General features: G+C 47.0%; 1 protein-coding gene across 1 annotated transcript in view; it reads left to right on the top strand.

Annotated features, from left to right (window-relative positions):
• Positions 1-18249, top strand: part of LOC119395588 (kinesin-like protein KIFC1) — a 273777-nt gene that overhangs the window by 73664 nt on the left and 181864 nt on the right. Inside the window, exon 7 of the mRNA XM_037662566.2 lies at positions 13081-13237. Within this exon, the coding sequence (XP_037518494.1) occupies positions 13081-13237 (157 nt within the window). The remainder of the gene's footprint in view (positions 1-13080; positions 13238-18249) is intronic.

Here is an 18249-nt window from a genome sequence, read left to right as displayed (position 1 = left end):
ACGCGCTCTCCGCAGAGGCTCGTGACGTCTAGGCCTATCGGTAGCGAGAAAGTGCGACGGCGATTCATCGGCGGACGTCGTCTGTTCCAGAAACGCTGCTGATAGCTCGTTTCAAGCGTCGCACGGCACGTAAGGAAAGCAATGTTCAGTAATAACTACATGAGTGCCGCTAAAATGTCTGTCACTTCTGTTGCCGGACATCGCGGAATGAAATCTGGGATCGCTAGCAGTATATATATGGAACAATATCGAATTTTCCTTGCTTCGCATTTATGGAAGAGCACGCGAACGGTAGAAACGCGTTGACACTTTTCCTCAGATATACTTTATCCATGGATCTTCATCCAGAACAGCTTTTTCGTAATTCCTTCCGCCAGCACGTCCGAGTTTGTAATCACTCTGCGGTAAATACCCCCTAAAAGGCCCTGCCGTTTCGAGCTCACGTGCTAGGGTTCCAATTCGAATTTTTTGCTTGGTTTTTTAAAAATGTCATCTCATTAGTAAAATCATATCTCCTGGTCGGAGCAGCCGAAAATGCGCAGCTGTCAGTAGCGGGCCCGTCGCTGACGGCCCACAGTGAAGCGGCTACGCCATGTTACACGTCCGCCCCTCGCTTTCGGGGGTCAATAGCTAACGGTTAAAACAACTCAGTTTCGCTTAAGAGTGAAGCAATGAATGCGATACCCAAAAATTGTGTTGTGAAACGAAGTAAGACTAGCAGCTAACTCTTTTGGATCCGATCTCGCGTAACTCAACAAAACGCTGGTTTAAGGGAATATGGCCCCTCCAGGAACCGAAGCGTTTCCTTGCTCTGAGTTCTCTAAACGCAAAGTAAGCGTTGAGAGCACAGCAAGTTTACGAGCCGTCTCCTGATGCCTCGAGATAGCGCGCGCGCAAGCGACTGCGCCCTTCGAACGATGCGGTCCCCCCCCCCCCCTTCCGCTCCCCTGGCGTCCCTTCATGCTCCTTACGAAAGACGAGCGGGGCGTTTCCTCTCTGTTTGATGAGCAATCGACGGCAGGCCCGCACGCGGGAAGATGTTATCGCATGCGCTGTCCGTGCGGCGGAGACAGACGGCCGGCTAGTTTAATCTCCGCTTCAGCCGCGTTCTTCGCCAGCGCTCGCGAGCTTTTACCCGCCGCTAGAATGCGCGTGGTGATGTTATTTTTGACTTAACGGAAAATTACGGCAACAGCGACGGCGAAAATCCGCCGAGAGTGTCCATGTAATTGCTATCGCAAGGGTCAATGTACGGGGCAGATTTTGCGCCCCCCCCCCCCTCTTAGGTGATAAGGGGGGGGGCGGCCGCCCCCCCCTGCCCCCCTGTGCGCACGCCTATGCTCCTGGGATGATTTTTTCCATGAGATTTGCAATGAATCGAAATATTTCTAGCCTTCATAAGAGCCCCATAATAATACTGAGGTGCTTGAATGTTAATGCAATATGCTTCTGTATTGCACTCCAGGATGTAAAATTCGCTGCTCCAAAGTGCTCCCAGATGCAAAATTATCTGCTCCAAAGTGCTCCAAGATGAAAATTTTGCTGCTCCAAAGTGCTCCAAAACGGAAATTTTGCTGCTCCAAAAATTGCTCCAAATCAGAGGTCCTCGGTAGCATCACTGATGTTTGGTTAATTCGAAAACCCGCTTAGACTTTTCACAGTCACAGTGACTTTGAATTAACGAGGTTTTACTGGATGTTCATTTAACCTTGAAGTGGGGCTTCGCGGCAGTGCGGATTTCTCCTGGAAAGGTGTATTCACGGTATAGCACACCTCCACTGCAGTGAAACCACCTTTACAGGGGTTGCATGCGGTTTATATACGTCTATTCGTTCATTTCGAATACTTCAAAATTTCCTAGAATTTAAATTCGTTTCGAAGTGAATTCGAATATACTGTAATATTCGTTCGAATATTCGAAGTGCTCGAATATTCGCACAAGCCTAGGTTATACGCTCAAACCGTGATATAACGAACACGGATATAACGAATTATCGGTTATAACGATGTAAATGAAAAATTGTTCTGTCATAGATGCAGTGTTATGAATGCATGTTTATAGCGAATTTTTAGATATAACGAAGGTATTTTCATATCAGATGTGACTTTGTTATAATGAAGTTATAGTGTATTGCCTAGTGTGGATTTCTAGCGCCTTTTCGATTGTTGTGGCCTCCAAAACGAATTCCGAGACAGTCTTTGGCGAGTTGTGCGCAAGTCCAGCAAAAAGTTCTTCCTTCACTCCCGCATCAGGAAGCGAAGCTTTCTTTCTTCGGACATGGCGGCGTCGGCATGGCGAAATAAGTGAGTCATTTCTTCGGTGTACAGCCCGATGATCTCGTTGGGGAGCTGTACACGGGTCTCGAGAAGGGTTTCAGCCCTTTCTTTCCGGATGACGCTCGTGAAGGTGTTCAGAAATCTGGTGCGGAAGAGGTCCCATGATGCTAGCGTGGGCTCGATTCGCGAACCAGGTCCTCGCGCCATCTTCAACGGCAGAGTAGACATGGCATAACTTCTCGTTGCAGTCCCAGTTGTTGAATGTGGAGACCCGGTCGTATGCCTCCAGCCAGCTTTCTGGATCATCGCAGGGTGATCTGCGGAATGTTGATTGCTCTCTCGGTTGATGCATGACAACTGTTGTAGGCGCCACAGTGGCTGTCATTGTCTTCATTGCGATCCTGGTCTTGTCGGGTAGGGGTCTGTATTCTGGTGCAAGACCTTGCTGCCTGCGGCTGGTTCGCTGGTCAGGGTTGGTGTCGATGGTTACCTTGACGGCGTGGGCTTGGCTGACGGCTGGAGGGGTGCGTTCGGTACATAGACCGGGAAGCACCTCCACCAGATGTCACGTGGTCGTGACGCTGACGAAGGCAGCAGTCGGCGTGTCCAAAATAAAACTCTTTATTTGGCCGAACTTGTGGCCGTGAAACGGCAGGTCAACCTATAGCAATACACACTGCACACTGATAGTGGTGAACAGAGCATCAGCCGGCGATAAACTGCTCAGCGGTAAGGTGTGTCAGCATTTATACATGCGGCAGCGAACATTCGAGCCTTATCGCTGGTAATTGCGTTCATTCCAGAATGAAGTCAACTGTTTGCGTTTACGCGCTCAAGCCTATAAAAAGATTCTGACATAATCTGGAAGGTTCCCAGACATTCAGGCATGGTTTACGCAAGACAGTGATTATACGTGTAACGGATCACTTACATAAACATAGCAAAAGAAGCGCGCATGGCAATATGTAGGGATACTTTTCTGAATAAAGCTTAGTTGCGAGTAGTTCCTGTCCGGTGCATTCATGTTCCGTCCTGGTCTAGTTCGCGCAATCCAAGATTATGAGCCAACTCGCCCAGCAATTACTTTTGTTAAATCTCGCAGCTTTGCGCTGAACCATTTCAAGTGCATTAGTATTGTGGTTGGTGTGATGATCCCAGACATTGCAAGCGTATTCCAATTTAGGCCTAATGAGGGCTTTATATTGTCACGTGGTTGTGACGGTGAAGACTCTAGCAGAACTCGGAAATACGTAACTCTTTATTTGGCCGAAATTGTGGCTGGGAAAGGGAGTCAATCTGAAAGTAGTGCACGCAATCTGGAAAGTCAATCTGGAAGTAGTGCACGCTGTATACTAATAGCGGCGAACGGAGCATCGGCCCTCAATAATCTGATCTGCAGTGAGGCACGTAAGCATTTATACTTGTGGCATCGGACGTTCCAGCCTTATCGGTGGTGGCTGCGTTAGTTCCAGAATAATCTCAACTGCTCGCGTTTGCGCCCTCAAGCCTATCAGAAGATTATAAAATAATCTGGAAGGTTCCCAGACATTAGGGCACGGCTTGCGCAAGGCAGCGACCCACTACTTACATAAAAATAACAAAGAAGCGCACGTGGCATAATGCATGAAGTTTAGTTTCTGGGGGCGCCTGTTTTAGTTTGTGTCGCAGAATACAAAATTTGCGAAAAGAAGCACTTATGATAGTGATAAGAGAATCCCAACTGAGGTTGTTCCATATGTTTATATTCATTTACCTCAACTAGGGGATTAGCAGAAAGACTAAGAAAATGGCCGTTTATGTATTTTCTTTGTTAGTCCAAGCATGTATACCTTTTTGTTTCATTTAGCTTCATGTCTTATTGTTTACACTAAAGCCCCTCCATGCGTTTTCTGCCGGCTAGTTTAAGTAGTGCCAACTTGTGCTCTCCCCCCCGTTACACCGGCTCCTCGCCCAGCGAAAGCCCAGGTGCCGCCATGATGTTCCTGCTGCTTGTCCGGTTGATGCACCCGCCCCATGCCCGCCCATGCCCTCACGACACGAAGCGAAAACTCACTCGGCGGCAGGCAGCTTAGGACGAACAACACTTGTGAAACGAAGAAGGAAATATCTGCTTTCTCGCGTGTGCAGAAACAAGATGTGAGGAATGAAGTGGCTCAAGAACCTCCTTCCGGAAATGTGTGGCGGCGATGAAACAATAGATGGCGCTACATAAAAAAGTGGCAGCAGGCGCGATGGAGGGGAACTTTTCATGTGAAACAAGATCGAAAGCTTTTTCGAAGTCCAGAAAAAAACTAACACCCGGTTGACCAGGTTTGTCAAGAACGCTTGAAAACTGTGGTTAGTTGCATGACCAGTCTTGGGCAGTAACTAGTTACTAGTAACACATTACCGGTAACTAGTTACTTTTTTCAGTAACTTGTAACTGTAACTAGTTACTTTTAAGTGAGAGGAACTTGTAACTGTAACACTGTTACTTTTTTACGCAGTAACTGTAACGGGAAATAGCGTTACAGTTACTTTCCCATATCCTCTCCACCTTTCACCTTTCCACAGCACCGCTCCCCTCGCAGTTTGGGAGGGGAGGTCGCTAAGTTCAGGTCCGTTTTTTTTTCTTCGACATATCTATCCTTTTGGTCACTTGAGCTTGAGCTGCTCTTGGACTACCGGTGAATCATTAGGACGCCAAGTTTAGTCTCCTTGGTCTGAAGCTCCGAGCTAATCGTGTTTGATAGGCGGCTAGAAAGCAGCAGAGCGCAAAACGGTTGAGAGTCAGAAATACCGTGAACTAGCGAATCATTTTTAAAACATCTTTGGAGTTTTTTCTCGCCACTCAACTTTGTTCGCGAGCCAGCGTTATCGCACTGTTTAGGTCAAAGCTATGTACACTTGTCCAGCAGTGTCCAACAAGCCCCGTTTTAGAACGCGTTGCATCAGTTGCTTTAGCAATATCCCGTTTGTCGATTCTTTCCTGCTCGTTTCGCCGATGTTAAGTCGCGTCGCGATCCCCGCATCGCGCTTGTAATTTTCACGAACACTTGTTCTAAGGAGAGCTTGCTCTCAGCGGACGCAGAGCCCCCGACCAGGGTCTGATACACCTTGAACGTAGGCAATAGACACAATGGGCGTTGTCTTGACTCGTGACGCACTCCCCGCTCTTTTTCGCATGCGCTTCTGGGTATCACTATAAACGTCCTAGGATAATGCTGTCGTTCCAGTGCATCAACTATGCTTTCCACTTCTAGTGTCCAAGGACGTTTATTATTTGCAAATAAAGTCCATTTTCACCAGCGGTGCATGAACAAATAAATTGATGCAACAAAATGAGGCTCACACAAAGAAGGCTGGTGTTGGGCCATCTTTTTGGTTTCCTTCGTCTATGGTTTTACAATGCGCAATTTTGACTACCCGCGCATGCCGTCGTATTTTTTCATTAAATAAATCCTATCATTTGGTTTGTGATCTATTACATATTCTATACAGTAACGGAAAAGTAACGACGTTACTTTTTCAGAGTAACTGTAACTGTAACAGTTACTTTTTTGGCTTAGGTAACTAACTGTAACACTGTTACTTTTCACTGGTAACGTGCCCATGACTGTGCACGACCATAGAAAAGCCTTTTCTGTGTCCATGCTGAAATGAAGAGAGAATGCCATCTGTTAAAAACTTAATTAGCCAGATATGTTAAATAATGTTACAGCAGGAAGAAGTGAGCGAGATCAGACGATAGTTTGTAACCGGCGCAGCCTCCTCTTTCTTGTGTGCGGGCACCACACGTGCCGTTTGCCAGTCAACTGCGTAGATCTGAAGATGACTAAGATGCACGAAAAATGCACGCGAGGAATGGGGCAACTGTTTCAGCATATTCACGAAGGAATGCATCATCGGGGCCAGATGATGCTTTTGTCTTCAGGTTAAGAAGCATAGCCACAATAGCTGGCAGCGATACAGGCTGATTCCACGAGAGACCGAACATGCCTGTCCGGTCGATATCTTTGTTTTGTCTGGGTTTTTATATGTTATGTGGACACATTCGAAGTGCACGGAACCGAAAATTTTATTTCCAAGAAACACTCCCAGCACGCCAGAAAAATATTTGAAGGTGGCCATGCGGGCGTCCTGTTTTAGCTCACCTCAATACTTTCGGATTTCATGGCCGAATTTAACGCGAACTATAAACGTTGTGTCGAAAATTTTTCCGTTGGTTTTAGTACGCATTACTATGAATTACATTCATGCTTTCTTTATGCCATCCTCAAAAGGAAAAAAATGTGAAAAAATGCTAAACACAGCCCAAATTAAAAAAGTTTGCCAAGTTTGGTGCGCCTTGGCGCGTTTCCTATTTCACACAGAAACTCCGAAACAGTGTCAAGTATAGAAAAGAGCCTTTGAAACATTTCTGCGGAAGATCACTTTCCTACGAGCAGTGCAAAAGAAGAAAAAAATAGTTAAGAAAGCGAGTTTTTTCAAGAAAGCTGACTTTCAAAAAAACGAAATGAAATACTCTGGTCTCAATTTTGACTACAATTTTTTATCGAAGAGTGCTTATGTCCTCATTTGCTTTGTTCACGTGATATAACGGGCCAAAATGACCCTTGCTGTGTGTGCTCACTCCAGTGCGATTGATGATTGTTAGCTTGCATCGTGCATAAATCTACAGTTTTAATTATTTTGCTGAAGCAAAGCCTTGCTCTGGTGTCTTGTCGTCCAGGAAAATGTATTCTCAGATTATATTTGTGTCTAGCGTGTGCGGGGGTGGGCTGCTGCTGCTCTCTAAAGCTGTATTCTCACGACGGACGTGATCGCGGACGGATCAGTCACGTGACACGTGACGTGATTCGGATCTCTCCGCAGCCAGCATTCACACGACAGGACTCACAGGAGAGAATTCACGCTACAAGCGAGGATTTCGGCATTGATCCCCGAGGATCCCAACTGTGATTTGGGCCTCCGTCGTTTCAGGAATCGCTCCGCGCGGACCGAAGCCGGGACGCGGGAACGGCTGACGTATGGTGACGAAGTACGCAGTCCGCAGGCTTGAATCGCGATTTCGTCCGTCGTGTGAATACAGCTTAAAGGGCTAACGCGTGCACAGTTTGCAGCCTACAACTTCAACTTACCTCGCCATTATTCGCTAATCAGGAGCACGCAAGACACCGCGAGCACATGGCTTAAGTGACCTTGCCAAAACTCGCCTTGCACAGCAAACAAAGCATCTGTATGCAGCAACAGGCCAACTAAATGCCACAATCGGCAGGCGCACTGTTATGGAGGTGCTTTCTCACTGCCTGCTTGCTTCCCCTCCATTACGTGCATTGTACGCTCTAACCATCTTCCCCATTCGACGTGCACTGTGCCTAAACAACATTTGTGTCAGCGCTGTGTCCTTGTCTGTTTTCTTTCTTCGTCCCTGTCTAGTCGCGCTTACCACTCTTCATGAACATTTGTAAAATGTTATCTCAGTGATTTCTGAACTGTTTATTTCGCTTCCCGCTGTCAGATGTTTTCGGCGTTGCAAATAACGCCTTTCTGTATCATCTCGACCTTTACCTCAGCGTTTCAGCAGCCAGAAAACGTGTGGTGCGGCATGATTAAGCCTCAAGTGGCCGAAGCTGTCCAATTTATGTTTTGTCAGCACTTTACTAAAGTGCTTTCCCACGTCGAGAACAGCAGAGGTCACTGGTGGCGCTAGGCGGACATTATCCTTAATTTTGACGAGTGTGGCCCACAAATTAATTATCACAGCACCAAAGCGTTTAGACACCATTGGTCATAAAATGTGAAACAGGTAGCAGTTCTGGAAACTCACTCATGACAGCAGCGCAGAAGTGAGACAATGTGTGCGGCGCTAAATGCTTTGACTTGGCCTAGCTGTCATCACTACACGTGATGCGCTTGGCCCATGGCTCGGTCCGAGTATTCTGTGCCGATTATTTACACATTCACAAAACGAAGAGTGCTGAGAAAAACATTTTCGTTGCACAAATTTTTTTCTCGCTGCTGTTTTTGTTGTTGCCTACCTCCAGAAGCCAATGTCATAGGCTGAGGATCTTCGCGACACCTGCGAGGTCTGCTAGCATTGCTTTACGCTCCTCAAGGAAAACCTGCCCACATCTAACCGCGATGAGGTAGACCAAGCATTTCTTCAGGAAAAAGAAGCTATTGATATCTTGAACAGGTGCGCCCACCTGTTCAAAGGCTCTTTCCTCTGATGCTTGTAGACGAGGTTGTAGGCTGCAAACTGTGCACGCGTTAGCCCTTTAAAGAGCGGCAGCAGCCCACCCCCACACACGCTAGACACAAATATAATCTGAGAATAAATTTTTCTTGACAAGACACCAGAGCAAGGCTTTGCTTCAGCAAAATAATTAAAACTGTAGATTTATGCACGATGCAAGCTAACAATCATCAATCGCACTGGAGTGAGCACACACAGCAAGGGTCATTTTGGCCCGTTATATCACGTGAACAAAGCAAATGAGGACATAAGCACTCTTCGATAAAAAATTGTAGTCAAAATTGAGACCAGAGTTTATTTTATTTCGTTTTTTTGAAAGTCAGCTTTCTTGAAAAAACTCGCTTTCTTAACTATTTTTTTCTTCTTTTGCACTGCTCGTAGGAAAGTGATCTTCCGCAGAAATGTTTCAAAGGCTCTTTTCTATACTTGACACTGTTTCGGAGTTTCTGTGTGAAATAGGAAACGCGCCAAGGCGCACCAAACTTGGCAAACTTTTTTAATTTGGGCTGTGTTTAGCATTTTTTCACATTTTTTTCCTTTTGAGGACGGCATAAAGAAAGCATGAATGTAATTCATAGTAATGCGTACTAAAACCAACGGAAAAATTTTCGACACAACGTTTATAGTTCGCGTTAAATTCGGCCATGAAATCCGAAAGTATTGAGGTGAGCTAAAACAGGACGCCCGCATGGCCACCTTCAAATATTTTTCTGGCGTGCTGGGAGTGTTTCTTGGAAATAAAATTTTTGGTTCCGTGCACTTTGAATGTGCCCACATAACATATAAAAAACCCAGACAAAACAAAAATATCGACCGGACAGGCATGTTCGATCTCTCATGGAATCACCCTACAGCACCTTCATAGTCTGTGCAAGATGCAGGTTTAAGACTGATTGTTTCTGAAGGAACGGAAAACACACTGTAAAAATACGTAATAAGATGTTCCTTAATGGAACTTGTCATCAATTTGAACACCATCGATTTGAATTTCATTAACAGACTTCTTTCTTTTTCAATTCAAGAAATTCCACAACTTCTGAGTGGATTCCTTTAGAAAATTTGGTAATCTATGTTGAAATAAGGCCATTTAGAACGTTTTAATGTTTCACTAAGGGCAATTCGAGCAGTATTAACGTTTGTAGATGCTCTTCTTTTTCTAAGGTGCTAAAGCTTTCTTTTTAATCGTAAGACCTCTCGCTCATCATCCAGGGATTCGATTTTTTTGTTCTCTTAGCTTTGTTAGGTACCCTATTATTGAGACAATACTTGCAGGTCTGTTTAAATTGAACCCAAGGATTATCAGCATCTGAACCTTGAAAGCTGCTAAAGATTAGTTTAAGATGATCCAAGACGCTCTCATTCCTGGCACGTCAAGTCTTTTACAAAAGCAATTTCGCGGTGCGAATTACAGGGTTTTTCAACGCTATACGATAACACTATAGAATGATCGGAAATACCGGGATTCAGAGTCGGTGAATTCTTCAATAGGCCTAGCAACAAAAACAAGATCTAGAATTGAATACGGTGCACACGAACTCGCGTAGGCTCTGTTACTACTTGTTGCTCATCCAGGTTTAGCATATCAAGCAACAATCTAACATCCGTACATCGACCGGTTTTTGAAAATGGATTGTGCCAGTTAAAGAAGGTAAGTTAAAGCAGCCGACAATGATTACTTCATTACGTGAAAATTTCCGTAAGTGGTTGCATAGATCATGCAGAAACCGAGATGTTGCATGGGGAGGTCGATGAACTGCTGGCAACAAGAAAGTGCACCCCGAGCGTAAACACTTTCAAAGTAACGCTTTCGTGGTTATCTATCTGACATACCAGTGGCGCTCGAATTTCATATGTTATCAAAACAGCCACGCCGCCGCCGCCTCTATATGATGATTTTTCACTCACCAATGCAGACACGGGAATTTCTGCGAAACGAGCTTTTTAACACTATCTCGTTAAAAGAAGCGTACACACAGAGAATACATCATAGGCAATCGTAATACAGCCGAACCTCGTTATATACGTACCCGCTTTAAGCGTACTAAAGGTTAAAACGTAGTTGCGACGAATCCCCGACCGAGTCTCATAGAGCCTAATGTATTCGCTGGCCGCTTAAGCCGTAGTGCTTCGTCCTACGCCTCCCGGTTAGTGCGTACCTGGCGTACCGCGATAACGTTTTGTGCCATAAAATTTTACTGCGCCGCTGAACTTCCCGACTCCACATTGTGCCGCCAAAGGTTTTCAGTCTTTTCGAGAACTGCGTAGATCAGTCGATCACTGATTCAGACTTCTGTGCGATTGCGGCGACGCCTTTGCGGGTAAGCATAAGGAAAGAACGAAGGTGAGGTGGCGGCCACCGATGAACGCGCCACTCGCCAGCATGACTTATCGCCGACAACCTTATCACAATAAGTATCTTCAGATATCTGCTCTGGCACGCGTGCGGTGCAGCACTGCTTTAAGCCTACTGCACGCTTTTAATAGGCGACAACCTGAACGCGCTGGGCTGCCGATCTCTGCCGCCTCATTGTGCGGGGCCGTGTTCAAGCGCGTGCCGCTTTGTAGAAACGAAAGCAGCTCGCTGTTGTGGAGTTGAGCATTGCTAGTCGTGGGTGACGAGAAACCTCTTTGCATAGACGCTATCCCGCTAAACGCACGCGTACGGTTCAGCAAGCGTAGCGCTGTTGTAACCATACTGCACGCTTTTATTGGGTGACAACCCAAACGCGCTTCCGTCCGCTGCCAGGACCGCTAGAGCGTCGCGGAGTGCGCATCACTTGCAGGAAGTTCGTCATCGCCGCGTTAACCGAACACAGGGGTGAGACAGCTGCGCATATTGCGCATTTTTGATACGATTCCGTTTTCCTGCGCCAAGCTGCTCCGAAAGCATAAAAATTGCAAAAATTGCGCCGAACTGCGCCGAAACGACCCCGCAAGCAAGAATTTTCAAGCCTGCATCAGTTTCAGCATGGGAAAACGTAACTTTAAGAAGCAGCGCCAGGGATAGGTTCGCAGAACATGTTAACGCGCCCAGGCGTGTCCTTCTACGCGCCTTTGTAATGGAGGCTTCCATAGTGCTGTGGTAATCGCCTCTGAGTGGTTGTAAATAGTATATGTGACCCCCCCCCCTCCCATGCGTTCATCGCTGGCCGTCATACCGCTTTTGTTCTTTCTTGATGTTACACGTGAAGGCATCGCCGCAATCGCGTGCTAGTAAGAATCGTTCATTGACCATTCAAAGACCTACTGCTATGTGACTACAATTCTTGTGCAATCAGTTTTTTTATTATTTGAAAAATGTGATGTTTTTTCTTTTTTTATTTTCAAATGTAAAGTTAACCTAGTTAACAAACTTTTTTCATCTATTTCATATGTTGTTACCCGGGTTATATAAATTGCGTAGTTTGTAAAAAGGTAGTGTAGTTCATACCTGGCAATAATCTGTTAAAAAAAAGCTTTCTCCAAAGGCTCTTTGAACGTTGTGTATTCTAAGCCGATTAAAATGTGCGTTTCTTCCTCCAAGTTGCTACAAATTTGCTTTTTTTAAGCTCCAAAAACGACATAATAAATGCCACTAACTGCTCCCAAACAAGGTTCTCCTGCTCCTAAATTGAAATTTTGCTGCTCCCAAAACTGCTCCCAAATCGATTTCAGCCGTCTCACCCCTGCGAACAAGCTAATCTGTGCTCATCGCCGCATCTGTGCACGGTCTGGAGCGAAGTGAGTATGAAGAACACTCCCACGACAAACGCGCACGTGCGGTACAGCAAGCCGCCCGGCGGCCCGGCAGTGACGGCTTGAGCCGAGAAGGCGACACGCTGCACGCAACTAGCCAGGAGACGATCGGCTCCACGCAGCCGTACCGCGTTTCACTGGAACTGCGTCAGTTTTCGTTTAGTAGCAGATCGCGGTACAGACGGTCACACATATATCGCGGAAAGCCGACACTGTCCGTTCTGTCGCTACATCGGTCACTGCGTATACTGGACCCTTTAATAGTTCCGAAATGCTCCTTGGCGTCGCCACCGCGCGCTATCGGCACTATCGGACGGTTGGGCGAGAGTACCAGAATCTTTTCTCCAGTTTGGCAAAAAGAAACAAAAGGCTTTGCAGTGGGTACTTTAGGCAATATTTGCTGTGGCAATGTATTTATTTCTTTGCTGGCGGCGATGATGTACGCGAGGAGATGCAAATTTTTACTTGGTGGTTAATGCGTACTACCGTTTAGTGCGTAGTTATGCGGCGTTCCCGGCAGGTGCGCATTAACGAGGTTCCACTGTGCACTGTTGGGGGCACGGCAGGACCAGAAGGCCACGATAGTCCCTACAAAAGCTGCTGTAGACGGCACTAACCGGCACGAAGCAAAGAAGGGGGTTTCGCGACCACGTGCCGCTGCCTGGTCTGCCCGAAGCTGTAGCTCTGCAGGCGATCTTTTATAGGCAGTTCCAACGACGTCGTCGTTCGTATTTCCATGATGTGTGTGTGATCAGAGTTGCAGTGGGCTGCCATTTTCTTTTTTCGTGTAGCTTGCACAGGGGAAACTCATACGGCTTGTCTTTGTGCAGCTTGCTGGAGTCCGAGAAGCAGTCGGCCGTTGCAGAGAGGGACTCCCTGTCCCTGCAGCTGCGCTCCTCCACGCAGCAGGTGGCAACCCTGGAGCAATCTCTGGCTTGTGCCAATGGAGCACTGGCTGGCCTTCGTTCTGAGCGGGCTGCACTCATGGTACGAGATACACCTGCCAGGTTGGCCTTGGTGCTCAACAGTTGACCCGAAAGTTGTGGGATCGAATCCCGGTCGCATTTTTGGTGGAGGCTAAAATGCCCGAGGCCCGTGTACTTGGATTTAGGTGCACGTTAAAGTAGAGGTGTGCGCCGCCGCCGCCTGTTTTTGGTCACGCCGCTCGCGCCGCCGCCGCGCAATAATTGTGGCACGCCGCCCTTAGTCTTTTCTTTTAACTCGAATGGGGAATCTCGAAATAAAATAGAGCACATCGCCGGAGGAGCTCTTCTCGATGTGTCCATGTAATGAATTGTAGCGGCCGCTGAATAGCGGGAGCTCGGCGAGAAGCGCACCCCCTGATAGGGACGGAATGCCCTTCAATGCAACGAACGCAGCCCTCAGAGATCTGATTTTCGGTGCACATGTCTTTTGATCGTGTTAGCCATCGATTTAGGTTTAATGCAGCTGCTCGTCTAACGCAGCTGTAAGGTCGGTACGCATTCCCTGCATCGTTCTCAAACATCTGGGACACATTCATATGCAAATTCAGACTTGCAAAGTTCCTGGTTCTGTGCATTTCGTCCACTCTCTTCTTACGCTAGGAATGTGCTGGTGGGTTCGGTACGGCGACGTGGTCAAGAGCGAGGTGACATCACGGCTAACCGCTTTTTCGAATCACTGAATGCGCTCTGCCGAAATGGACTGTGGACATCTCCTTTGAATGAACGCATCGAGAATAGCTCCCCAGAAGTTGTATCTTTTTCTTCTCCAGAAATATGACGACTATTGCCTGACCTTAACGCTGCCACGTACTCCAGCCTTAAAGGGCGATGACCGAACTCGTTGGATAGCATATTCTTAGTCTTGCACCTAGTACACTGTGCGTAAATAAATAAAATATATATATATATATATATATATCGGTGCGTTAGTAGACTTTCCTTTTATTCTTACTCCAGTAAATCGAGAAGTAGATACAGAAGTAAAGAGAATGGCAAACTTAGAATATAGCTGAGCTAGTTGGTAGGTATTCATGTTAAGAAGACATGACGTGGAAACACGGACATAAGAGAAAAGTCGAGAGAGTGAACAGCTATCTCACACGTAGACCAGTACTTGCACTTGATTGATAGGTATGGCCTCTTGCGTGGGAATGCGCAGATGAATAATCTGTGTCTACTTTCGCATCCGCCGCTGTGTCATTTTTCAGTCGTTAGCGGCGTTTCTGGCATCTTGACTACTTTCCTGTGTCCGTGTTTGCACGCCCTGTTTTTATAAAGGGCCCCTAACAGCCTCTGAAAATACAACAGAAAACAAAAACAACGAGCGCGTTACTCTCTCTTGGCGTTTCTTGTCTTTTGGTGCACTTCGTGATGCCAGAACAGTGATTCATGTGACATCATCAGGGTACATACTCTCGACTGGTTCATATACGAGAAATAACAGTTCTCAATTGCCTCCCATACTGCTTTGCTATGCAGCCGCCCACCCGCTCTTGTTTCTCTCGCATGACTATCGTGCGCGATTAACTGGTATCGCTCCATTTTGTGAGTTTGTGACTGCGCATGCAGAGACTGTACTCGACAAACGCGGAATCATGCTAGGTTCAACGCTTAGTGCTGACATTGTACGCGTGCTTTATGAAGAAATAAGTGGCGAGATGTCCCCTGTAAGAAAGGTATTGAAGGTGAGAACGAAACCGATGGAAAAGGTGCCGGAATATATGATTCTTCCAACGGACGCACTCTTTACAGCGGAGACGATGCAGCTTTCCAGGAAAAAGGCGAGCCCGCTTCGACGGTTTTTGTATATTTTTTATTGCGCTATCAATTGTATAGACACTCAGGACAGGTTTTGACTGTCGCCGTCATGTTCCGTATAAACTAAATCGATCACATCGCTCCGCGCATAGTATGTTCTACCCGCGAGTTAAAGTACGCAAGCGTTGGCAAGGAACATGGCTAAAGCAGAGATGAAACAAGCTGGACATCTCCGTCCCACGGAATAACATCAACCCACGTGCGAGGCCTGCCGTCGATTGCTCACCAAGCAGAAGGAAACGCCCCACCCGTCATTTGCTGGGCGAAGGAGCAGGAAGGGATGTCTGGGGAGAGGGACTGCGTAACTCGAGCAGCATCTGTGAACTTTGACTATAAGGGCGCGGTCGGGAGCGCTGGCACGCGCGCTATTTCGGCAGACATCCTCCGGCGAACGGCTCGTATACCTTCTACGCGCTGTGAGTGCTGTGATCTCACTGCTGATTACTGATACGACAAACTGACCGAAAACCACTTCTCTCCCGGGAGCGGGCGTACAGTGCAGACCACTTGTAACGTAACCGCATATAGTGCAGGACCGGTTATAATGCGGTCTTTTTCAACTCCCGTTTACCCTTCCATAGAACCGCATGTATACGCATACCGCTTATTGTGCAGTCCCCCAAGATGAAATACCGTTTATAATGCGGTTGCGGGAAAATATTTCTGACAAACGCGGTAGCGAGTGCGGTTCTCAAAGGAGGTACACCGCTGGGGAGGGAGCGACGAGGTCGTTACGAGGGGCGGAGGAAAAAGACCGCGGCAGCGCTGTGCGGGCTCGCCGAGTGGGGAAGGATGGTGGTTGCCTAGGCGACGGAGTAGCCCTTGCACCGGCGGTGGCAAGGTGGCAAGGCTCCGCGGTCGCTTGCCGACAGCGCGTTACGCGTGGAACGTATGATCGCGTCCTCATCAAGTGTGCTTTAAAGTAAGTTTCCTGTCGGTAAAAGCGTCGTCGTTATCACACTTGCTACAGATATCGCGTTTGCTACCTCGTCCGCAAATTGAAAAGTTTTGCGGCTTTATGACGCGAGCCTTCGCCTTTTCTGCCAGTGCGCGGACTTAAACGAGCTTGGCGGGCTTTTGTCGCCGTTGATCTCCCGGCCGCGAACACAAACTTCATGTCACGCGCGCGCTGTTCTTGGGTTAGTGCTTGAGTGCGATCTTTTCGACGTCCGATCTTCATGTTGTCTTGGACAAACTTCCCACGACAACATGCTGAACCACACGCTAGGCCTAATCAGCGTTGGTTGCTTTTCGGTAGCGGTCGCGGGCGATAAAAGTTGCGGTTTGGTGCGGAATCAACAAAACTTTTTGCGATGGCTGCACTTGAAGGGAAGAGAATTATATCGTTAATGAAAACGAGGGCATGGTTGCCACATGCAACTCTCGAATGGTGGTTTCGGATTCGATTGCAATGTCTTGGACATCGCGTGCGCGCCCGTGAAATCGAACGATCGGTACCGCTCAGCACGTGAAATTTCAGTCGCGATTCGACATGGTTTCTGTATAATGCGCATACCTCGAGATGGCCTGAAACGTAGTCAGCGAATTTCCGCGATGGCACTTTGTTTTGTTTGCTTTTTTTCCCCGTGTTCATTTCGTTGGCAATGCGGGTCTTTGGCGGTTAATTTTTGAACATTCGGAGATTTAAGTGGTTGTAAGTGCCCCAAATCGCATATGTCGATTATCGGACACGCGAGGCTACATGCTCAACACGTTTTGCGCAAATGCAGCCTTTGAAGAAGGTTGTTTTGGTTATAGTGCGGTACCGCTTATAGTGCGGATATTCGCGACTCCGGCGACTTACGTTATAAGCGGTCTATACTGTATTGCCATACACCAGCGCTTTGTAGAGTTGAGTGAGATCGGAGCAAAAAAAGTTAGCTGCTAGCCCTCGTTCATGTAACATTACGGCGTGTACTTATCGCATTCACTGCTTCTTCCGCGCTTCAACCACCATGGGAAGGATGGGAAGTACAGGCTTCGGACTTGCTTCGGATGGATTAGGTTCTTGACATTCGCAGCGCTTGTTTTCAGAGGGTAAAACAAAGTGATATGAAATTATTTCCACTTAAAACGTGCTTGATTCTTTTGTACATAAAACTTATTGCAAAAAGTTTGCGTGACCGTGAGATGGAAGTGAAACCTGTACAAATTCACATTGCTCTGCAATTGTATTCCAGATTTGGCATCACCAAATAATGAATTATTTTTTTACGACACTTGAAAACAAACACGCTTATTTTTTCCTTGGAAGTACGCATTATCTATTTATGGAAATAACAGTACTGTATTGAGTGAGAAACACTTAACGTATCGTCTGCTGCGATGCCAGGCGCGTCTGTCCAAGTGGTCTGCCTCCAATGCATGTCTCGTTTTGTTGTGAAGTCAAGTCATAGGAGCGTGACGATGCATCTACTTAACTTCGCCGTTGTTCCGCAGCCGATTTGAACGAGTTTTGGCAAGACGCGCTTATAAAAAAACGTGAACTAATTTCCTGCACTGGCATGGGACGCTACATCTATGCGCAGCGGTGAGTGCACGACGCTTTACTAAAATTGTGATATACAACCTGTAAAGCTGCAACGTCGCAGTAAATCAAGAGATCTAGTGGTCTTCAGCCTCTTTGAATAACAAAGGCACAGCTTGAGTGCTTTGAGATGCACCCCACTACCCACGCCTCGCGAAGAACAAAACAAACTGTAGAAGATCAGTCAACAGTTTGCTAGCTAACGCTATGCAATCCGAAGCCTGTGCTTCCCATCATTCCCTTGATGGTTGAACGATCGCAGTGGCAGTTTCCTCTCTAGGTTATTGTATGAAACTCTATGGGTTTGAGTAAATAGTTAAAAACAGTAAGACCTAGTTAATTCCAACTCTGATATTTCAAAATCCGGCTTAATTCTTACTTTCGTCAATCCCATGTTTTCTAATGCAAACTTAACTAAATTTCGAGTGGTGGCCTGTGCCAGCGTCACTAATTTGTAGGTTTTGGTGCTGGTGCAAACTTGGGTATACGACGGCACTGTGGAGCAACGGGGCAATGTTGCCACATAGTGATGTTGAGGATTGATTGGTGAAGCAAACAAGCCTCATGGCTGCCAGTCCCGCGTGTCAAGTGCTGTTCTATATTTATCGGGGTCTCTGACAAGCACCCATTTGGAGAAGGGCTTCGCAGTGTCAACGTGTTGCAATGCA

This window comes from Rhipicephalus sanguineus, chromosome 6 (genome assembly GCF_013339695.2).
Source record: "Rhipicephalus sanguineus isolate Rsan-2018 chromosome 6, BIME_Rsan_1.4, whole genome shotgun sequence".
Taxonomy (NCBI): Eukaryota; Metazoa; Arthropoda; class Arachnida; order Ixodida; family Ixodidae; genus Rhipicephalus; species Rhipicephalus sanguineus.
Note: the sequence above shows the minus strand (reverse complement) of the source record. Positions and strands in the feature narration are given on the sequence as shown.